The 25,043-nt window shown below is 37.8% G+C and overlaps 1 protein-coding gene across 1 annotated transcript in view; it reads right to left on the reverse strand.

The window, feature by feature from the left end:
* The window catches only part of SORCS2 (sortilin related VPS10 domain containing receptor 2), a 510,780-nt gene that overhangs the window by 321,748 nt on the left and 163,989 nt on the right, over nucleotides 1-25,043 (reverse strand). Inside the window, exon 3 of the mRNA XM_042811760.1 lies at nucleotides 8,633-8,700. Coding sequence (XP_042667694.1) covers nucleotides 8,633-8,700 — 68 coding nt within the window. The remainder of the gene's footprint in view (nucleotides 1-8,632; nucleotides 8,701-25,043) is intronic.

A 25,043-nucleotide genomic window follows, 5' to 3' on the forward strand; every position in this document is an offset into this window, starting at 1 on the left:
AAAAAAAAAAAAAAGAAAAAAAAAAAGGAAATACGAAGCAAAAAGTTACTAACCCCCTGTACATGCAACAGGAGGAAATTAAGCCAAAGTGGAGAGAGGGAACTAAAGTATAAGGGACCAAAACAAAACATTACATGTTAAAAAAAGAGCTGGACCAGTTTCAGCTGATTGATGCAATTATTAGTCATCCCATCAATGAAGGGTGGCAGGGATAGGAGAGAAGAACTCTTTCATATTACAGGAAATCAAAATAATCAAGACTATCATGGTTCATTTTTGCAAGCTACCCATATTTCAAACTGTTCAGCACATAGGATTATACTTAGATTTTAAAATCTACCCTGCATGGATTTTTTTAATTCTCAATCCCTACCAAATTAAAACAGAAAGCTGCCTAACGTTACAAAGTTCCTAATAAATAAGTTACGTGGGAAACATTGCCTCTTTATTCTCACATTGAAAAGTATATCCCATATTGCAGGGATAATAAGAGTATAAAACATTAACGCTACATTTTTCTATACCATTCTGCATAATTAACTATGCAGCTGTTCACTCATTTGGGTCCAATAACCAAATTACTTTGCAATAATTTAGCAGGAGATGCACTAGAACAGACAGCACATACTAGAGAAGCTGCTCACATGCCACATACCACATCAGTGACACAAGGCGCCCAACAGTAAAGAGAAGTAGTTGTGGTTTGCAAAGCAGCATTTTCAAAATAGCAGCTGAGAAAAAAAGCATCTTGCTGCCTGTGCAGATATTAGCTGACTTGTTGTGAGACCACGGATAAGTGTTTCTGGATGGGTCCCAGTATGTCACTGTGGCCTCTTGTCTCTTCCAGGCTCAATCCAAAAACTCCGGGACAAAACACAAGACGTCCCTATGCTTTACAGTCCTTCACATTATTTGTCTCAATACAGCATTACAGCTCTGACTGGGGTCCTACTGTGCCTGTACAAACAGTTCTCCAAGTTATTTTATTCCAAATAAACAAAGGCAAAGATGAGAAGGAGGAAAGGACAAGAACGGTGGCTCTTCAAACAAGGTAACAAAGTAGGTGGAAGGTGGACCACATAGGATCACCAGGTTCTGAGTGCTATGTCATATCTGCTTTACCATATACTCCTCTAAGCCACGACTTCGCCCCTTCTAAAGTTTCTAAAAACATACCCCATTCAGGGTTTTATATCTCACTTATCATCATAAAAATGCAGCGAGCAAATGAAGCCAGCTGCTTTCATTGCAGTTTCTTATTTATTCCATATTGAAAAGGGCAGAATAAACACTGCTTAGTATATATACCTGTCATTCCATCTGCCCCTAGGTTATGGGCTCCACACCTCCCTGCAGTGCTGGCCTGCTGACAGTGGGAGTTAATGGATGACGACGCAGCAAAGTACTTCTGATTAGTCAGAAAAAAAAAAAAAAAAAACATAAAAAGATGGTTCAACTATTTCCACACAAATTTCATACAAAGGAACCATGCCACAATAAAAGCTTTAAGACTGCTGTATTCAGTTCAACCATATGCAAGTCGATCATGGGCAATGCCAGTGCAAATTTCTCTCCTTATTCTGAGAATGTGGGGAGGGAGGATGAGAACCACCAAAAAAAAAAAAAAAAAAAAAAAAAAAAAAAAAATTGCTAACCCCACAGATGGTTAATGCATAGAAGGGCATTGTTTCATTACTCCTCATCTTAAACTCTTAAACCTGCCTGCTGAAACTAGCAAGAAAGCTAATACCTTTTTTTTTTTTTTTTTTTTTTTTTTTTTTTTTTTTTAAAAATTGTAAAAAAAAAAAACATGAGAGAGCTGAGCAGAAGGCAGTGAAATGCCTTTTCTGAACTTACTGTTACTACTGACCTGGATGGACTTGGGGTAAGAAAAATTACTTATTCTATTATGATCAGTCCCAGCTGAAAGAAATTCATGTAAAACAAGAACCTGTGTGCAGCATTATGGGACAATTCCCACACCAAAAAGTCTTGAGATACCAGTTCCAGTTAATGTAATCAGAAATTCTATGACTGAACTTCATTTTTCTCAAACAACGGGACATGATTTGTACACCATTTTAAATACATGATTATTCTTTCTGAATAAACTGATTTACTCACTGTGAGATAAGTCTTACACTGATTTAACTCCCTTTCCAGCAGTTAAGGAGACAGGTAAAAAATTTAAAAAATAAAAAATAAAATCAACATTGCCACTCTTCAAGATAAACTTAACCTGTTCAGCAGCCATGCTGCATCTAGCTCCAACAGACACAAGCATACTGCAAGCCAAGGCCTTTTTCTATCAGTATAAATCTCAGCTTTCTTAATGGGTTTTAATCCATATGTCATATGTTTGTGTATTCAAAAACTAGTTTAGAAACATACAAACATTTGAAATCAACATCATCACTCCAAGATGAAGGCTTGAAAGAGGAGTTATGGCAGAACACTGCCATCTGTGAACAACAGTTATTTAAGAAAGTATTTTAGGGAGACTTCTCCAGTAGCTTTTATTTGCTTGTGCATAGTTTAATTCCCCCTCAGTTCAGACCTTCATACATACCAGCCATCAAAATACACAAAAGATGCAACTATATTAACACAGGATACAAAAGGGCTTCCTTATATCCAGCATCCATCTCATTCAAAGGGCTTCACCGAACATCAGACCCTAACACTCTTGCATACTAGTTCGCAATATCTGCATCTAAAGTGAAAGTTCTTTTTTTGTTTGTTTTTACAAATGGCCAAAAGCAACAGTTAAAACATGCAACAGGATTAGCCAAGGTACCAACAAGGTTATTTGTCAATGCGTTAGGTCTTGCTCACAGGAAAGAATACAGCAAGCCACATATCTATCAGAATACACACCTAAGTAGTACATCTGTACTGTCAACAATACAGCTGCCTCTTACAAAGATTAATAATCATCTCTTCAATATCTGGCATGTTCAAAGCTTGTCAAGATATGCTCCCTTCACTTTGTCTTTTATTTATTTTTCTTACCTGACAACCACAGTAAAACATTGCTCATAGACTGAAGTCTACTCCATTCTGTTTCTAACTCTGGTTTTACAGCCTATTTTAAATGCCCAAAATAAAACAGAAACACTCCTGCACAACTCAACTCATAATGACACACTGTAGAGTATTAGCAAGACAGAAACTGCAGCAAAGATAATGAAATTCCTAGTAATGTTATTAGGTGAATATGGTAATATGATCAAAGACAGCATAAAAATCTGTTGTTCAATAATGAGATTAGAATTCTAATTGAAGGACTAGTTTTTGAACTGCATTGCCCAAAACCTTTTTGCAGTGGAACAGGTGTAAACAAGGATATAATAGGAGGACAAAAGAGCTGCAGAATAATTGAGGGCAGTGTATTTTGGCTACAGAATTCGCATTACTCAGGACGATGCATTAGCCAGAGCAAGCACAGCTAGACATTAGATCCCAAGCTGAGTTTGCTGGGCTAATAATTAGAAAACCATTTCTTTTCATTGTTTTTCCTCGGTAAGAAAGCAAATTTGATATGGAAATCATAGACTCAATAACTTGATCCCTCAGGGTCATTTCTACAAAGTCACTTTTCAAAGCTGAACCACAATATAAGACCATCTGGAAGTGCAAGTTGCTGCAGAACAGTCACTCCCTTAGTAAACAGCACCTCGCATCACAAAAGAAATTGAGTGGGACACCACATCTTATATTGTTGATTTTTATTTTTATTTTTTTATTTTTAAATTAATTTCAGGAAACAGGTGAAATTTCATTTACAAATCTCAAGAGCATGGAAACAAGTACCTACAGTCGTTCTGACTGAGCCACACAAAGTCCAGAAGTTTTACTTTCCTGAGTGATATTTTGCTCACTGCATCTACCTCAAAAAGACTCCCCAGCTCTTTCCAGTCTGACTTTTAACTTTAGCACAGGCTTTTGCCTTTGTCTAAACGCCCAGAGCACCATTGTGCATTGATCACTCATGATAGGCAGTGGGATTACACAACTGGATCTTGCCCAGAATACATGGCTTTTGTGGGTGCTGAGAGATGCAACTGTGCCATGTGTAAAGGAATTTCTGACCTCCTGTGCTTTGCCAAGTGTCATGCTGTCAAGGAGGCTCATATTTGCTTGCACTCTCAGCTGCTGACCTAGACCCTCACAACCTCCCTTCCCAGCACTGCTACTTTGCTCCCTCTTCAAGCTGCCTTTGAGTAAGCAACACCATTACTCACAACACAAAATACCTCAACATTTCTGAAAACTGACCTAACTAGGATTCAGGAAGCAGTGCTGAGAAGAAGCAACACTGCAGTTAACAACAAATAATGCAGTTTGTTTTGCTATGGTGAAACAATAACAACATGGGGATGCCATTGGGAACAATGGCAATTATGCAGCATGTCTCATTAGCACTGCCATATCATTATGCTTGATAAGATGCAATCAAAACTTTATTAGCAATCATCAGCAGCATCTATTATTTGTTGCCTAGGTCAAGTTAAGAAGAGAAGGCTGCATTCATATCAGAAACAGAATTCTGAGTATGGGGTTGGAAGGCAATTCCATGGCCACACCACACTGAATCGCTGGACAACCCACAGCAATCACATATCTCAGTTGCCCCAATTTATAAAATGAAAATAATACACACCTGTTTTTAAGAAATTCATGATGATTAACTTGCATCTGCAGTATTAGTTTCTCAGTGTCTACGAAATTAATGTTAAAATATTTGATTTTAAGATTGAAGAACATGCACATAAATTGCAAGTGTGCAATATGTGCACAGAATCACCTGAGGTTGCAAAATATCTGCACTCATATATTCATGCACCGACAGATCCTTAAGGCATATGGAAGCACATGCTCAAGTATCTGTTTTACTAAATGCTCTTTTTAACGGAGGTCTTCCATAGGCTAAATACATTGTTTAAAGATGTGTGTGGACTCTGACGTAAGCAGCATTGAAATGTAAAGAATCCTTACTACATACAATTTGTGAACATAGTTTTAGTATTTGAATTTGAAGTTTTAGTCTGGAACATCATTTTTTCATTAAGTTCATAAGGCCTAACATGACAACCCACCTGTGCCCTCAAGATATACTGTAATTCATAAACTCTTAAAATAAACCTGAACAGTGTTCTATTCCCTCCCACTAAGTTGCTTTATATTCAAGAAACAACCAATGTTATCTCTGTTTACTTCCCTACTTTGAGTCAAATAGCTGTGCAATTTAATCCTACATTAACAGTTAATAAGCAAATTAGCAAAGTATCAGAAATAGCTGACTACAGAAACACTGGTGTTTTCTAACTATACATTTCCACCAAGATTTATGCATTCATAAATGTTGTAACCAGAGATAACTGCTGCTAGTACAAAGTTGTTAAGACTTGCATTAACCAACACCATTTTTACTGTTCATTAGCTAACAGTAAGTTTCCAAGACAATATTTTGGCATCCCAATCCTGAAAGCTGACCCACATGAATAGATACAAGTCACCTATATAAACCAACAAAGCTCTGCAAAAGCACAGAAATTTGTCACTCAGCTCCATTTCTAAAAACCTCTCTTCTTTGTACGAAGGTCTCCACATCTCCACCAGAATGTACCTCAGGCTGTTTTTATTTTTTTCCTCTACCATTTGCATTACTCTGCAAAGTCTGCCTACAGCAACTAACAACCATCTCTGAACAAATAACCACCAAGTTACTCTTCCCTTCTCACTCCTTGTTCCAGAGATGGCAAGAAAAAACAACTGTGTGAGGGAGGAAAGAGGGAGTTGAAGTAGATACATGTTTTAGAGGAAGAAAAGAAAGATGTTTTTGCAGGAAATAAAAGGACTGATATATGCCAAGCTGTGATAATTTAGAGATTGGCGATATAAAAGTAGCAGATAAACAACGTTAAAAAATTAACCTGGTGGGGACTGACTGGGTTATAAAACAAGTTTATCTTCGCTTAGAGAATATTAACTGTCTGCTATGGTGCAGCTGTGAAAGACAGGAAGAAGAAAAACACAGGACAGAATCAGGAAATAATAGGACAGAGTCCATTCCCACTGGGGCACAGAAACTTCACCAAGATTAATGGTTTTTATCCACTGGCAAAAAAACCCTATGCCATTTTTCACACCCATTTTTACTGTATATTTGTTCTGATGCAAATGAGAGAAAAACAGGAGAGAAACAAACCAGAAAGCGTAAAAATAAACATATGCTTTGTTCCTTCTGGGCAGGATGCCAGCATGAGTAAAACACCATGTCATGGTTCTCCAAGCAAACATGGAGCTTCACCAATTCACACCCAAACTCGTAACACAGGAAAAAAAATACAAAGATTCCCTGACTTCAGAATCAGCTGCGTTCAGTATTTATTTTATTTTCTACATATAATGAGCTACATCTCAACAGAGACAGGCACTATTTGATTTTTTTTGCACCAGTTAGCCCTGTCTGCGCTTTTCTAAATATACAAACTTTCTAACTCACAATCTGACGTATCTGTGTTCAGCTTACGCACTCCGAAGGGCAGAGGCAGGAGGTGAACACAGAACATATCTAGGGATGGATCAGCTACCACCTCTTGCCCAACTACAAATCTTAGGTGCTTGTTTCCTTTCAGCTTTCCCATCCTAGTTTCCTAAACAACCAAAACATCTGGTAAATCCATTCCCCATAAGGAGAAAGCCCTGATTTTTTTTTTATAACGTGACGTAGCATCAATTTTATTCAAATGCAGTTCACATCAGTTCTTCTTCACACCAGCTGTCCGCAAGGTCTGAGCGACCTTGTTTAAAGCAGTAATGTTCTCAAAAGAAAGCAACATTATCTGAAGCCTGTTTTATGTTTATTTTTGAAAGAGTAGAGAGTTTATTTTGAGGAGTCAGGCTGGGTAAGTTTAAAAGACTTCCATGATAGATTGTACTGAAGCGTGGATAGCAAAACTTGAAACATATTGCATATGCTGCATAGGCTGGAGGCATTTAACAAGAAAGCAATATATGCTTACATAATTCTGATGGAATCTGAATTTCTATTTTGTTGTCTTATTTGCACAAGATGTTGGACAAAAACTAAAACAGAAACAAATATGTAATCAACTTCCCAGGTTGGAAGATTAAAGGATAAGAACAAAGGAACCACCAGTAACCCTAAAAAGCTCAATCCTGAGCAAATATTAAGTGCTCTCAAGGTACTGCAAAGATCTGCTGCTGCGATGAGAAATCCCACAAGAATAAAACAGCCTTCCTCAAGAGAAGTAACAAGATTGGTATGCACCATGTTCAGATCAGATTTTCTCACACAGATGCAAGGTAAGGTCTCTATACGAGCTTTTGGGAAAGCATGAAGCTTACAGGTACCAAAGTCACAATGTATTACAACACCCATTTGTTTCTAGACCTGAAGCTTACTGGCTACACAAGAAATTCTCAAGCATGTCTGCTGTCATTTGTAACAACTGCTTAGATATCCAGGCAGAATAATTCAAGAATACCTGTAGAGCTATAAATAACCTAGCAAAATTCCATTGCAAACACTGAAGCAACTTTATAGTTATTGATAACAGGGATATATTTTCAATTTTCAGGTCTACATAATGGGTACAGGAAAATCTCTTGTAGAATTTATATAGATACACAGAAAATTATACAGAACACAGAAAGCTTATCTAGCAAAAGAAAATGGACACCTGAGAAAATTTTAGGTGTTTGGTTTAAGAGCTGTCATTCAACACATGAGCACTTAAATAACTTTGAATAGGTTCATGCTTGCTGCGCTATAGTCATTCAGGTGGCACACAACTCTGCAAAGTAGGTACCTGTTAGCCATATACCTTGAAAAAACAAGTCATCTCAATATGCATAACCACAGAGTAATTACAGTAATTCATCTCCTGTCAGCAAGCTTGAAGCAGGTATGTTAGCAAAAAAAAAAAAAAAAAAAAGACAGCAGGGCAGGAAAGTACTGATCTTCATCTATGATGTTAAACTAACGTAATAATCTTACCCTAGCCTTGTTTTTGTGCTGATTAATGTTTGATAACACAATTTGTGCATACACAACAACAAGCATGTTGATGTTCTAGCTCACAAACGTTAAGAACGTGACAATCAATTTAGAAATCTTAATTGAATTACTGTATATTTCAAGTTCTCATAACGTACAACTTAGCCAGCACCAGTATTGTATTTCATCCAGACAATTGTGACTCCTTCCAAATCAGGGTTACTTATTACCCACAATACAGCACTCAAGAACTGCAAAAACTTCCAAGAGACACATGACAACACAATAAGGGACCGAACGTCTTCAGGTAACTTCAATGTAAAATTTCTATGAGAAAGAAAACAAACTGCCTCTTATAAAGCGGCACTGGGAAGGTGCTTTACACACTCCACAACTGTTTCTCTACTGCAAATTCATTTCGAACTCTTTCATACGGAACTGCAGGTCATTTAAAGAAGAAAATGAATACGTACTACTGAGACTCTGGGTCATACTGCCATATTAACATCAAAAAGTAGTTAGATGAATCCAGCAGCAACTTGTTACAGGAAGAGAGAGACAAACTCAGAGAAAAGATAGAAGTTATAGGAAAAGCATAAAATTTACCTCCACAAAGAGCTCTCCAGCACTTTTCCCATGTCAGTATGATAGTACTTGGTAAGGATCAGGATCACCTAAAAAGACAATAAAAACACGTTTATAAACATACACTGATAAATAAAACAGAGGTAGAAAATGGGCAGCATTACTCTTGTGAATATTGAGGTGAATTCTGAAAATCTGAACTGCATTTCAGGTTGGGTTTTTTGTTTTTTGTTTTTTTTCTTTTTGTTATTTGTTACTGGATTTACTTTTAGACTGACTGGATGGGATTTTTTTCCTCTTTCTGAGGAGAGTGATTTCAGCAATTGAAGCTTTCTGCAAACCAGGTGACTTTCACTTCACAGTGGAGTCGGAATGGTCACATAAATCCCTCTACCACATGACAGCCCCAAAGCAATCTGAATGACCTTCTCAGCAGAAAGAACCAAACTGGTTGCCAATTTAAGGGAGGCAACTGTCATTGACATCTATGGACACATTTATTTATTAGCTCAAAGTGTTAAACAATAGCAATTAACCTTGATTACACATATAAATTAAGACAGAAAATGAGTTTGGGTCTTCTCTACAAGATCAAAAATGTGTCTATAATGTCTGTAAATTTTTTATTCCTAAAAGTATTCTTCTCCTTTGAAGAACAGGCTTTGCACTCTGTAATTACTCATCAGGATTACCAGTATCTAAATACATATTAACAAATCCAATCCACAAAACATACACAGCCTACAAGAAAAGTCAGTAAGAAACAGATATTCCATTCATTCAGCATCTGACAAATTCACTGGTCAATGTCAAGTGTTAGTCCATGACTGATGTATCAAGCTGAGTGCTGTGTTTTATATTTAGATCACTTAAAACAGATTTCCCTCGCTTGCTGCCAGTCCATATTAGTGCTTCTTATCCCCAAGTTACCATAGCAACCCCACTGAGGTTGAATTGGAAGAACCTGTGGTTCTCTGCACAGCTGTTACATTTCTTTAATGCAGGGTCAACATCAGTCTCCAGCAGCTGAGACCATGCTGTTACTTAGCTGGCACTTCCCCTGTTCCTGACCACCAGGTGAAATCTCTAGCAAACAGCAACTTTAGGCATTCATTTGATTATCCAGACAATTAATACGCTAATGCCACATTTATGCAACAGTTCAAAGCTTGGGTCTATGTACACTGGAGATTGTAAGAGAATTCCAGACTACAGGTGCTACATACATGGCATCTTGAAAAACAACATTTTGCAAAACTGAACTAATGTATTAGTCACAGATTGATTGTAGCCTAACAAATTCATAACATGTATTGCTAGACGTATGTTTAATAAGTAAAAGCAGAACCTCATTAATTAACAAACAATATTAATCTCTCTTATTCTCAAAGGAAATGCATCTACCAGATGCTTTTTTAGGAATTTGATGAAAAGGCATTGTAAAAGTATAGCCTTGGTTTAAAATAGAACAAGACAAAAAATCTTACTTTTAAATAGGTTACTACAAGGCTTACAAAGCCAAAAGAAACATTTCCCAACTGAGAGGGAGTATCTACTGATGAGAGTCCTGGCCACAACCCAACCATGCTCCATCAGGTCGGCTATTTACTCTATTGTCAGCATCCCAACTACAGCATATTGCTGGTCCTTGCAATTAAGGAGAAAAAGAAAGAAACTTCACTATTGGGAGCATCAATTGGCTCTAATTATTAAGGAAAACATTTCAGATCTTGGCTTTTAGAAGACCTGAAATTCTTATGCCACAAAAATTGACCTAGGAAATTTTTTTTTTTTTTTTTTTAAAAAGAGATGCAAGAACATATTTGAGCTACATGAGATTAAAAAAGAAGAAGAGGGAAGATATGAGGATTTTTCATATTCATGAAAAGACTGAATTCTGAACTTACTAAGCCTATGTTTTTTATCTCTCTATGTCCTAAAACTGTAAATTTAATTCAGATCACTTACAGCGGTATACATTGAAACTACTCTACCACAGGGAAAGTCCAGTGTTTCATAACTGATTATTACCACACACAGAAGATCCTATCAGGTTACTCTCAACCTACCTGCTTTGAACTTGGAAAGATCAGCGAAGCACATTCACAATAAGCCATTTCTGTTTCTCAGTACCCACCCGTAACATTAAAGGACTCCACACAAAGAGTGCACTCATTGTAGTGTTTGCCAGCTCCAGTCCATCTATGTGCTGCACCCATCAAACCAAAAAACTACTGCTATTCAACATAATTCAAATGAAAGGTTTTCGGGTAATCATAAACTGCATTTGATAGCAGTCATACATAGGAAAATGCCTTCTTACACATCAAGATAGCTGCCTTCATCCAAGCCACAATTCTGAGAAGTAAATGCCATTATTTGCTTCTCTAACCCTAGTTCCTTGTATCAGGAATGGTGTGGTAAGCAAGAGTAGGGAAATAATCCTGCCCCTGTACTCAGCATTGGTGAGGCCTCACCTCAAGTATTGTGTTCAGTTTTGGGCACCTCAGTACAGAAAGGATATTGAGGTGCTGGAGCAGGTCCAAAGAAGGGCAACAAGGCTTACGAAGGGCATGGAGAATGTGCCCTGTGAGGAGAGACTGAAGGAACTGGGGCTGTTTAGTCTGGAGAAAAGAAGGCTGCTTGCTCTCTTCCAGTATCTGAAAGCTGCTTACAGCCACAGCGTGATTGGTCTCTTCTCACTGGTGATAGGACAAGGAGAAATGGCCTTTAGTTGCACCAGGACAAATTTAGGTTTGGACATTGAGAAAAACTTCAGGACCTATCAGGAAAGGGTTGTTAAGCACTGGAATCGGCTCCCCAGGGAGGTGGTTGTGTCACCATCCCTGGATACGTTTAAAAACCATTCGGATGTGGTGCTCAGGGACATAATATAGCGGAAGGTTGTTGGGGTACTATGGTTAGGTTGTGGTTTCACTTCACAATCTTCAAGGTCTTTTCCAACCTGAGCAATTCTACGATTTTACGGTATTCTACCCACATTAAATAAATACTCCAAAGAAAAAAAAAAAAAAAAAAAAATCAATCATTTCACAAAACTGTGATGGTCTTTGGGATCTCTGGATTCTGAGCATCATTTCTAAGAGCAGAGTCTTGTTTCAATGGTTTCATTTTAATGAGCCTCCACAATAGGAAGCATTTTTACCACTTTAATGGCAACCAACAGTTCATCCACACTTCTAATCTAGTGAAAGATTTCAGGTTTCCTGTAAATGGAGAGAGGCTCAAAGCACAATAGCAACTGAGTAACAGTATCATTCTTACCAGCTCGCACTACTGTTAGCCATGGACTGCTCAAATGAATGCAGCTAAACAACAATGGAGAATTAAATTCACCAGATTCTTAATTTAAAGACAGACTTAGAAAGTAACAGAGATCTCTTGATCAATCCCATCTCCTGTTTTAAGAAAAGAGTTATAAAGGTGTTTTAAAACATTTCATCCTTTAACAACACCAAGGACATTTTATTTGCCAACTCTAAAGGAGTAAAGCCTCAATAAAGCTTCATGACTGGAATTCTGTTTTGAGGGGATTTTTATTTAGGGATATTTGAATTCAGTAAATACAAATAAAAATAAAAATGTACTTTGGTCCAAGATGAATGACCCGAATGCCTGGTGCAGCCCTCTACTTCATTCTTTGAGCACTGTACACTGTACACTTCTCTTAGGAGCAGTCCTTACTGGGTCTTAAAGCTTTCTGATTATATTTCTATTGCTCAGATCCCAGCCTCTTCTGCCCCTTTCAGTACTGTTGAAGATCACTGCAGTTTCAGGAACACTGAAATAAACAGAACATCACATTTCCAGCTTCCTGTCAGCTTTCCTGCAAACAATTCAGGAGACTTTTCAGCTCTTTCTTTAAAAAGAAAAAAATCTTGTTTTTTGTTTGTTTTTTAATGCTTCTTGACAGGCTTACAAGAATAACGTCACACCATACAGATTAAAAACAGAAAAAGGAAAATTAAAATTTCCCGCTGCCATCACAAAAGCTGTGCCTCTTTATTAAAGCTGGAGCTGGCTAGTATTTCCCCACATGGGTCAAGGTTATAGAGGATAAATTTCTTGGGATTCCTAAAGTCTTAAGCAATGAGCATTCAAAGCAAGTTTTCAATGGAAATTCAGATATTACCATACCTCTACACTTTCATCCTTCCCACCGATTTGTTTTTTTTTTTTTCTGGTAAGAGGAGTGAGAAAGAGAGGCAGAACTGTGATTTGTCAGAGATCTCCCATACCAAACCTCCATTTCCCTAGCTGCTACAGCTCAAAGCTTTTCTCCAAACATAAGAGTTATAGTTTCTTTTCCAAAAATCTTTTGTAAAAACAAATCATTCTTCATGGCTAGACTAGGTTTTCAGTGAATGACAGACAGCTAAAGCAAAAGGAAAATTCAGAGAGTCACAGAACAGTTGGGGTTGGAAGGGACCTTTAAGATCATCTACTGCCAGACACCTGCTGTAGGCAGGGACACCCCTCCCCCTAGACCAGGTTGCTCCCAGCTCCATCCAGCTTGGCCTTGAATGCTTCCAGGGAGGGGACATCCACAGCCTCGCTGGGCAGCCTGTTTCAGTGTCTCACCACACAATTCTGCAGATAATAGTGTCTATGAATAATTGAAGCTAGGATTTTATCTTTTCTTTTTTGAATGCTTTCCTTCCCTCTGTTTCTCTTCTGAAAATGCTTTGCAGCAAGATTAGGCCAACAAGAGCTGCACTTCGTAAGAATCAGAAAGATCAACACAAGGGAACAGTGATACAGGAAGCCTTATAACAAAGAGACAAAATATCCACAAGAAAACACAAAGTACTCACCCACCTCTGAAGATCTAGGCTCCCAAGGGAGGGCTCTCCAACCACAGATCCTTCCCCCCTGGCAGTCAGCCCTTAAATGAGGTCTAAGAGAGGTGCAGCCAGGCTGCAGCCCTTCTGGTCACACAGCTGAATTGCCTTCACCTGTGCTCCCAGTGCTGACCAGGTCCTTTCCCCAGGTGCTCAATCAGTGGTTCAGGCTATGATTCAACAGTTGCCATACACACCTGCTCTTAAAGACATACAGTGTGCTTTTAATAATTTCCTAACAAACTTTTGCCTTTAAAGGAGTCCATTTTAATTTTCTCTTTTCATCACCATATCACATAGAAAGAATAGCAAAGGAAAAATATATTTTATCTTTGGTTTGTTGATTTTGTTGTTTGTTTGTTTTCTGTGAAGATTCCCTTGTTTTGGTAAACATTGGCTTAAGAAGAAAGCCCCTTTTCTTTCCATGCACTTTCCATCACTTTTTTTTTTTCACTGACCAATTTCAACAGATACCTGTTTATCTATCTAAATTAAGATTTTTGTGGGTTAAGCTTTATTCGACTCCCTCTATTTCTGATTTGAAGATTTGTTTTTGGCATCTATTCAGAAGTTTAATAGAGAAACACTTATACTTGCAAATGTACCCCTGAAAGTATGATTGCAAGCTTTCATGTTTTCCCAAGTTTATTAGCAGGTGAGAACACACTGCAAACGCTTTCAGACAGCCATAGCCACTAGGAGAACATACTGCTCAGACACACTCAAGTTCCTTCAAACTTTTTAGCATCTGCTTAATTTCATTCATGTGAATGAATTCACTGAAATCAGAAGTGTTTCTGAGAGTCACTTGATCAGGCACTTAATACTCTGCACGACTGGAACATAAGCCGCAGTTTTGTTCAAGAATACTGTGTAATTCATCTTTTTTAGCTAATAAACCAAAACTATTTCATTGTAACTATTTCAGAGTGATCAAGATGTTCTAGATACAACCTGTTAATTCATCACTATCACCCTCTGTACTCCCAAAACCTTACAGACATTTGATCAACAAAAAAACCCCATAACAAATAATAGGTAAGCACCTATTTCTCTGGTCCCTCAAGACACTCCTACTTTTGCAGCAGGCAGGCTCTTCGATCATCATGTTAAGGTTGACATTATTTTTAACGTTTGTTATATAAAACAGACACTCCTGAGAAAAGTAAATATCAAGAGGCTGTTAACAGGAAAATTTATTGCAAGTCTATTATATGGACCAAGTGCCTTAAATATTATCAACAACTTCATAATAATTTGATTACACTGGAAGAGCAGTAAGTGGGAAAAAAGCATCTAAGTTTACCCTGTTGTAATGCTGTGCTGAAAGGTGAAAAAGGAGACATTTAAATCATTACTAAAGCTATTAAGACCTCGCTGTACAAGTTTCTACTCCTTTCTGATAATAAAGTGCACACAAGCAAACCATGGTTTAATATGAAAGACTTAAGGAGGTTAGATTTAGAGATCTTCCAAGTAAGCTGCATTGGGAGAAGGGAGAACTTACTGTGCAGGAAGTCACTGGCCAGATCACTGCACTTGTTTTAAGCACTAGTAATAATTCTACAGTGCATTTAATCATATCTCAAGGCAAGAAACAACAGTGGGTCAATTCCTATTCTCTAAGAGGTATTTCTGTTCAGAGGAGCTGAATAAGTGAATATACTTGAAAGCCCTGGCTTTGATTATTTCCAGATTCAAAACTATGTTAAATGTAGTACTTCACACATTAACCCTGCAAGCACTTTGACTAAAGTGTAACTTCAAGATTTATAACATATTTAATCCACTGGCTAGTATGAAGCATTATTACATTGTGTCAGCACTGGCTGTAGAAGCAAAGAACAAAAAGACAACCTATTACCATCAAGAGCCTACAATCCAATTTCAGAAGACAATAACTCTTCATATCATCATCAATTCATGTCAGATCTTCAGTGCAAGCTCCGAAGAAAATTATGTTTACCTGATAGCATTACATGTGTATGCTTTTGGCTGTCCATCTCTACTCTGTATTATATTACTCTGTAAACTGATTTCAGCCACATTTGTCAAGGAGGTACTGAGATCCTAGGACTGTGAGAAGAGGCTACTAGTTGAAATGAAAAATACTACCAAGAGAAAGTTACAATGAAACAAAATTATGAATGCCCAAATACATGAAAACTTTCAGACAAGGCTTGTACCTTGTCTGAAAAATCAGAGGAAGAACAAGGGAACCTTAGCTTCTATAGCAGTGGTGACCCTGCAGGGAGGCTGGACCAGATGGCCTCCAGAGGTCCCTTCCATCCTCAGCTATTCTGTGATGAGAAAAGGAAAAAAGTCATTCTTTCTAACATATAAATGAGACTGTGCCTGATATCAAAGTCAAGTGTTAGTTCATTGTTCAAATACATCTTTTGGAAAGTCATCAGCTTCAAAAGAAAAATCTTCAGATCTAAGAACTTTAAGCAATCATGCCAGTTCACATTAGAGGTCCATCCTAATCAGTCACCTGTCTCCAACAGTGGCAAACAATAAATACAGAAACTCAAACAGCTGGTCTGTTACTTCAGTTTCAATCAGCTTGACCCATCAGTACAACAGAAAATGATGTGTTGTCAACTTTTATCAGGTAGTCCTTAAAAATCAAAGCATATGTAAATGTAAAATGGAGGCAGCCAATCTTTACTGCTGCAACTCTAACATTGCCTTGTTGCTGCTCATTTCTACAGACATCAGATGCAGCTTTGAGATTTCCGTGCTAAGAGTTGATGCAGAGCTCACTCAAGCAAGTAGGATCTCAATTTGAAAGCCACGTAGTAACAGGACCCAAAATTCTAGATCACATCTGCAAATTCAAAAACAGTGAAACACTTTGACTGTTTTACTTCTTTTACAAAGAGACCAAAATAAAGTAATCTCTGACAAAACCCTCCAGTTCTTTGTCACTGCAATTTTCTCCACTACCAGTGTGGTTTAGGGGATTGCAATATTTGAGATAGAATTTTGTAAGCTCTTAAAGTCACCTCTGCAAACATGCCAAAAGAATAAATTTCCAAAGAATGAAGCAAGAATATATTTTTCTAGTTTTTAACAGTCTGGCTTGATTCCTAATTGTAAAAACGTTTGAAATATAGATTCGTTTCACTTATCTCCTCTAATATCCTAATATTCTGAACTGAATTAACAATCTTTCCTGCAGAAGCAAACCTATTGTTTAAATGTTCTTTTTCATTCCTATGAAAACTCAAAGGAAAGAACAGCCAACATCTGCAGAAGATATATCTAAAGCATCTCTGCTCTCCTCCAGATAGTCAAGAATCCACAATTATGGGTAGGCAATTCATTCTGGTCATCAGTGTTAAATAACTATTCTCTACCAGGAACAAAGATTTCATTTTGTTTAGGAAGTATTTCCAATCTGTCACGCAATGCTGTTTCCCAATAGTAAAATACAAAAAATTGAAAGTAAACTTCCAATTTGCCTTACTAAATCATTTTTCAAAGTCAAAGCTATTTTCTTCTATTACCATGTAAAAGTAATTAAGCTCTTTATTAAAAAAAAACCAAAAACACATTATTCAAGACATATGGAAACATCTGTAGAGGATACCACACACTGGAGGGACTGTTCATATGACGCAGGATTGCTGGCAGAGATGTTCATCTTGGTTATTCTCCCTCGCAGCTGCCCTCTCGTCAGAAGAACCATGGGGTTAAACACCAATGTACTAGATAACATCCCATTTATCAGAGGCTGCATCAACCTAACTGACCTCAATATTACATCTAATTATCTCTGAGATATAGTGTTCAAATAAGACCTAACTGCCTATCGGAAAGAGACTTTATAAAACTGCATATGGTGGAAAGGTCTTTGACGCTGCATCAAGATGCTGTCACAATGTTTAATATCCTTTTATCATTAATAAGGACTGAACATAATATTTCCTGAATGTTGTAGGTACCTGAATTTGTCCAATATAATTGGGAAATATAAATATGGTCATGCGATCTACAGAAAGAGACAACAGCACACTCCTCCTGAAAGACATAATGCAAGGACAAATATGCTAAAGAATAAGGCAGTTATTTTGCAATTATAGGGTCATGCTGATTACAGTTTTACCCAGGTGAGTAAATACACAAGAGAAACAGATGCAAATTTCTTTCGCGTTTTTTGTGCGATGGAGCGTGCGTGTTGCATTGGAAGGCATTAACACACTCAGAGGTGCTTTAATGCGACTTACAGCAAAGATAAAATCATGCCTAGGTAATGATACAGAACCAGCGTGGAAAACAAAGTCAAGAGGTTGCCTAGCAAAACAGGAATAAAGCAAAAAACATATCTTGGCCTGTTTCTCAAGTGTTGTCTAAAGACGGTCCTGCAGTACTCCAGCACTGTCCTGCTCCTTGTGGGGTGGGCTCAGATGCCTCACAACAAGGACCATTCACTCCACACTACAGCTCTGCATCAGAATGGATCAGGCCCAGTGCTACCTCTCTTCATTCTTCTACTGGGTGGAAGGTTATCTCTTCTCATCTGCCTTTCATTTTAATTGTTGCATTTCCTACTTTCCCTGTTAATTTTTTTTTTAACTAATTTTTAACTAGTTTTTACTAATTTCAGCAAAAGTAACAACACACTGTGCCCAGTACAGCATGGAAGGGGACCCACTACCTCAAATTCCAAACCTGCCTACTCCCTGTGGCTACACTCAAAACAAATTACTACTACCTCAAATTAAATTAACAGAATTCAGCTATGGTAAAATAATGGGAATGACCCCTTTGAGAGGAAGAAGGATGAAAGTACATTTATCTTAGACATTATTCATGAAGCAGCAGAAATTCATATCCGTGCCAACAGAAAGGGCATAAAGGAGCTGAGGAAACATCCAGCCGGGTTACAAGACTATTAGAAAGGGTTTGGGAGCAGTTGGGAAAATTGGTCAAAGGCCAAATATGTCAGAGAAAATGTTAGAAGGGGCCAGGGGAATGCTGGAGAGTTCTTTACTTTCAGCCCAGAGCCAAACCAGAAGGTCTCCATGCTGTGAGTGCAGAGTTTTTGCCAGCTTTTTGTGTTTCCTAAGACTCCTCCTCACCCCCTTCTATCCTATATGTTCATTACTTCAAGCTCCATGGGGTCATCAAAGCTAAGTGGAATTATACAGCGTTACCTGTGAAAAGAAATAGCTGTTTCACCAGGCAATCCCATGTCATTTGGGATCCCTGGCTAATTCTGGCCTATCACAGATATGTCACTTCTAAGCAGTATGAAGAATATTAACACAATCGGTCATCTCAGAGCCAGGTTTCAAATTAGCCTTGCATTTCAACCTTAAACCTCTAATATATTTTAAATGACCCTCAGATAGAAAAAGACTGTAAGCCCTGATAAATGAGGTCTATATTTCTTTATTTTACTCCAGCAAAGAATTAGGCATTCAATAGATTCACTTCCTCTATGTTAGCATTAAGCTGGCTACAGTCAGGGCTGCAAAGAATTTTCTGTAACAAATTTGTACTGGGAAATGTTTCCCTTCACGCTTAGTCTCCCCGTCTGTGTTCCCAGATTGTTTTAAAAATGTTAAGAAATTTTTTTCATGTTATGAGAACTACTCTTTTCTACTGTCAGAAATAAATGCACACGTACAACAGCTTAGCTGCACAAGTCTTGGAGGGCAAATATTTTTAATTCTTTCCTAGAGCACTTCAGAACAATTATCTCTAACACAACTTCTCATGTCTCTTTTCTCCAGAAACGAAGTAATTACAGGCTTCTAAAATTCCCTTAGCATAAGGTAGTAGTGCTTTCTGCTTTACAGTTGGGAAATGGAGTCAGAGATAAATCACTGATTCATGCCATCTAAATTTAGAATATACCAGCCCCTAGACACAGGGACAGACACTCTTGGAGAACTGTTTTGCCCATTTACATCTGCATAGTCCTTTGGAGATGCTTCATTTTTCATATTAACTACTCATCCCAGAAATCTACACTGCTAGCTTCAGCCTCTTGGAAAATCTGAATGGATCCATGCCTAAGTGAGTCATGGAAGAAGTCCAGGCAGAGCTAGGCAAAACAACAAACAAAAATAATGGCAAATCGAGAAGCAGAGTCAGCAGACAATAAATTGTGCATGCCACGAACCTTAAAGATCTTCTTTTGTACTACATGATCCAAGATGTAATTCATCCAGACCTCTTGCTGGTACTGGTACTAGTGACATAGCAGTACACCAGCACCTTGCGGAGCTAGGAAGGCTGAAGTACCGTTATGTGTTTCTGTACCACGCTCATAACTGATCTGCAATGAAAACTGTGCCAAGAAGGCAGAACTTTCACTATTGAAAAAATTCAGTTTCCTGTCAAGGAAAAAATGGAAATCTGAGGAACGAGTTAAAAGAAATTAGATGCAACTAGATTTTGTTTCAGAAGATGCAGACTAGTTTTCATAATGCATTCTATTTCTTCAAAATGGTCTGCATAACTATGACAAGTTTTCTATCAAGCTATTACAGAACTTAGTGTAATGCTGTTAAAATTTCTCCACAGTGTTCATAACAAGCACTGTTGTACTTCAGTATACTAAGCATCTCAGACTAACTTCTGCTTATTTTCGAATCTTTTCTCCTAATTAGTTCATTCTTACTGTCTGTTATTCTACGTAATTTTATAATTCCATATAATTCTATATTATTAGTATTGTCTCTGTTTGTGGCCTATTTCCAAAACTTAAAGCACAGTCCCCTCTCTTTACAAGTCAACAGTCCTTTTATTACAGAAATTACTTTATCCCTAAAGAGAGAAAAAAAGTGAACCTTCAAATTCTTGTAAACTCTTTTCCTTTAGTTTGGGGTTTAATTCATGCCATGATAAAAAGGCATTCACACTCAGAGTGCAGAGGATATAGCCCAAATCCAACTGCAACTTCTGAGCTTGATCTTGTTACCAATGGGATGCTCTTCTTCCTCCTTACCATGAAATCATACAATGGCCTGGGTTGAAAAGGACCACAATGATCATCTAGTTTCAACCTCCCTGCTATGTGCAGGGTCACCAACCATCAGACCTGGCTGCCCAGAGCCACATCCAGCGTAGCCTTGAATGCCTCCACTTCCTTGGGCAACCTGTTCCAGTGTGTCACCAGTTTGTCTCCTTCCTCATCTTTACCTATCCATTAATTTGAGTCTGATCCAAAATCTATTTGAGTCTAGGGGAATCTGGCAATCTAGATTAAGCCTATTCTAAGCAGATCAAAATCAAATCTGATCTTGACATTTTTTTCACGAAGGGAAGGATTCAATTTTGACAAAACCAATATTTGCAGAAGTCTCACATATTCTAAGCACAAGAAAAAAAGCCAAGCCATGTTTTCCATAAAACGCCTATAACTTCACTAAGTTAAGCTTTAAATAAGGGACATGATGCTACCCACATAGAACAGCTCTGTTATATTTATGATGTAAGTTACATTTAATGATGTAAGCTGTTTTATCCTATAGTGGAAACCTACACATCAGAAGCTCTTTCTTAAATAAATATTTCTTAATCAAAATAAAAGTTAAATTAAAATATCTGACAGAAAGAGAGTAGAAGTAGGCTACTGAAAATAACCTCAACACATTATCTCCATCCACGTATATTTGCTGTTCATAAAATACGCAAAAAAAAAGCAAACTATTAAAAAACACCCATATTTTACAAGACTGGAGGCCATGGGGAAAATATACTGCCCATACATTTAAAAACAACATTTGACTCCTTTAATTTCTGTCTATTTCAGCTTTTCCCAAGACAACCTCTTTTGTGACTAACACTGGAAAAATACGGATCAAAATGTCTTAAATGCTCTGAGATTTAAAATGAGCAATGTAATGCATTACAGTATTAGTTAATTAATACAGCATTGTTATTAACGTTATGTGAAGGAAGAAATTATAAATGTTAAAGTTCAATGCTGGAAGATTTTAATGAAAGAACATCAGCAACAGTTAGAACTCAGTTTTTATGCACATTCACAGAGTACCCAGTTCAGAGACACCCACAGAAATCTTTGCCATTTCAGGGACAGTGGTTTCCCATCAGCCCAGGAGGAGAACACTCCATAATCCCTGCTCCACAAAAGGTGAAACAAAGGTAACAAATAGACAGCAATGGACAACTATTTCTGGAGCCTCCCTTTCCCTTCCCCAAATGATGGCCCAAATAGAACACGGATATAAAAAGATTAAAGAAGTGCAAAATGAACCTTCAGATACCTGGAAATAATGTGAATTTCTCACGAATAAAATAAAAAGGCAGTAAGAATGCTACCAGTGAAACGCATCAATCAGGAAGGGAAAACATCTTCCACCTTAAGAAAATTCCCTGGTTCCCATTCAGCTCAAGTAGTGCCCATTTTCTCTGGGGGTTAAGGTATTTGGAGGACAGTCAGTCCCTGTGAAATACTCACTCCTCAGAGCCGTAAGAGAAGTAGTTCAGGGAAATAGTGCAGGGTGTGCATCACTGGTTCGGAGTCCTTTGTATTGTTTTTAGCATCCCAGCACCTGAAGTGGTCCTCCCTTTTTTTTTGTTTTTTAATTACCTCAAAGCAAAGAAAATCTAAGAGGCTATGGTTGTGCCCAACAGGCTAGTATGAGCAAGTTGGTGAGAGCTGCACACTCAATACCTGATGCGTTATTTTGAGAAATGGCATCATGACTAGCAAGCAGCTTAGTCTGAAATTTGCAATACATGTGTTTCTAAGAATACCTACCAAGTTTTTGCTTTTTCCTCTTCAAAAGAGAAAAGAAAGAAAGAAAGAAAGAAAGAAAGAAAGAAAGAAAGAAAGAAAAAAATAACAACTTCCACTCTCCTCCCTCCATAAAACAATGCATTATAGATACATTCCTCTGGATCTGTCTTTAATTATTAATTACCATTCAGCTTTGCAGTGACTCTGATGGTTATTTCACACTAGAAGACTAGAGCAAAGAATCTAGAAGGAGGTGGGAGAATGGAAAAAGCAGAAAGGGAGAAGAAATCAGTAAACCTCCAAGACAATCTGTTTATTTTAATAGTTTTAGAAGATCATTCTGTTTAAAATTTTATGTTCAACTCCAAAAGAAAAGGACAGAAATAAAAAATTAAATGACTGCCTGTAGCTAAAGGCTTCCTATTCTGAATTCTTAGAACTGAACGTCCACGGAAATAGATATTTATTGAAGGCACTGCAACCACAATCTTAATTCCGTAATGTTCAGCATAGTAAAGCATAAAAATCCTCATAGCAGGCAATGGCAGATAATGACCACAACAGCTAAATGTTTTCTGCCTAAATTCATAATGAACCCAAGTGGATAAAGGCTATGAGGTAACTGCTTACTAGAGCAATACAAGAAGTAATTCTTGACTGAACTAACTACTGAAGAAAACATGAAGAAGGAGGGGAGAGGAGAGAAAGAGAGAGGAGATAGGAATATGCGTGCTTTTACAGAGTTTTTGCATTTGTTGTATTTTGGTGTAAAGTGAATGATTTCTGTGTGAAGAATGTCTTGTAAGTCATTCTGTAAGTCAGAAAGATGCAGAGCTCTTGAAACGGGTCCAGAGGAGGGCCACTAAGATGATCAGAGGGCTGGAGCACCTCTCCTATGAAGAAAGGTTGAGGGAACTGGGATTGTTTAGCTTGGAGAAGTGCCATAAAATAATGAGAAGACCTCAATGAGAAGACCTCATTGTAGCCTTCCAACACTTGAAGGGAATGTAAAAACAGGAGGCGGAACAACTGTTTACATGGGTTGACAGTGACAGGACAAGGGGGAATGGTTTTAAACTGAGACAGGGAAGGTTTAGATTAAATATTACGAGGAAGTTTTTCACACAAGAGGGTGATGACACACTGGAACAGGTTGCCCAAGGAGGTTGTGGATGCCCCATCCCTGGAGACATTCAATCCATGGTGGATGTGGCTCCAGGCAGCCTGGTCTGGTGGTTGGTGACCCTGCACATAGCAGGGGGTTGAAACTAGATGATCGCTGTGGTCCTTTTCAATCCAGGCCATTCTACGATTCTATGATCTTCGAATTTAACCTTTAGAAACACTAAAACGTAGGTTTTTATTCCAAAGACACATCTACAGTCTAACTTATCCTAACATTATTTATACTTTCCTTAAAATCCTATGATTGCTCCTGAAAGTTCAGGCATCAAAAAAACTTGATGCTCTGATTTATTATAACTGTTTAATTTTAAATTTTATGGGGAGGGGTGAATTGGACTATAGGCCAGAAAATGGTATCAGATTATTTCATTTTATTCCTCACATCATTTTTTTCCAGACTAAATTTGTCCAATTTGAGATCTTGTATACAAGACTAACAGGCCCCTACTGACAAATACAATCTCCAAATACAAGTAATTATGCACAGCAATCATATTACCCTTTGATCGTTTATCTTTGATACGGTTAATGACTGACCTCCCTACAACACATCTCATTATGCTTATTTTCCAGTATTCTTTATAGGTCCTCTCCACTAACTTGATTTTCAGAGTATTTTCTCTAGCAGCGATGTGAGGGCACCAGATCTGAACTACAGCAGCTAACAAATCCAGAGGCAGATGCCAGTCTGTTCTCTGACTTGTACTTCAAACACTACTTACAGACAGCCTGCAAACAGCTTATATATGTCTTACACCTAATGGGTTTCTGGGATAATCAATCCAACGCTCCACTTTTTTTCAAGAGCCATATTAAACATTTTGTTCTTCTCTCCCAAAAAGGGAAAGGTCACTTGGCAAGCCTGACTGATAAAATTAGTGCACAGTGATTGGGGATTAAATGAATGCAGATACATACACAAATAATCAGCATTTTTTCATCCACACCACCAGGTTCTCCCCAAGAATCCAAGAACATTCCAAGCCTAGACATTACTCATCTCTCAGGCTCCAAAGAGCTGTTTCTAATCAGTCTCCTCTTGTTTAGCGTTAGGTTTCGTAGATCTCCACCTACTCCTCCAGCAATATTTATTCTGACTAGCCCAGCTTCCCTGGGCTAACTGCCAGTAAAATCCAACCAACATTCTGCAGAAGAAAAAACAAGTTTGTCAAGATAAGTCTGCAGACAGAGACAAGAGTGGGAGGGAAAAAAAAAAAAAAAGACAAAGGGACAGAAGAAAAAAAGGAAGAGAGAACAGTCTTCCAAGTTCTACTCACAAATAAAGACAGAAATTTTGGCTAGAAGAACAAATCTTGTGAGCCCTCTTTGCCATACCAATTCAGTTAAAGGACATATTGAGAAAGTTATCTCCAACAATCTTACAATGACTTCCTAAATCTGCCTTCCACTCTAAGTCCAAGCTCTATTTTTTCTTATATCCTGATGCACTACTCTGCATCTGACTGTACCAAAACTAATTTTGCAAGAACTCTGCCATTTCAGATTATCCTAGCAACAACCTTCCCTATTTCAGCATTCTTCAAGCAGTTTACAAACTTAAAGAGCAAAATTCATGTCAGCGATTAAAAATACTGAATTACTGGCCAGCATTGGATCCAGAATTGAAGTCTAGAGACTAAAGCAATGAGTTTCTTCAGAATTG

Source organism: Centrocercus urophasianus, unplaced genomic scaffold, assembly GCF_019232065.1.
Source record: "Centrocercus urophasianus isolate 14NV4802_14NV808 unplaced genomic scaffold, USGS_Curo_1.0 seq_13, whole genome shotgun sequence".
NCBI classification, from domain to species: Eukaryota; Metazoa; Chordata; class Aves; order Galliformes; family Phasianidae; genus Centrocercus; species Centrocercus urophasianus.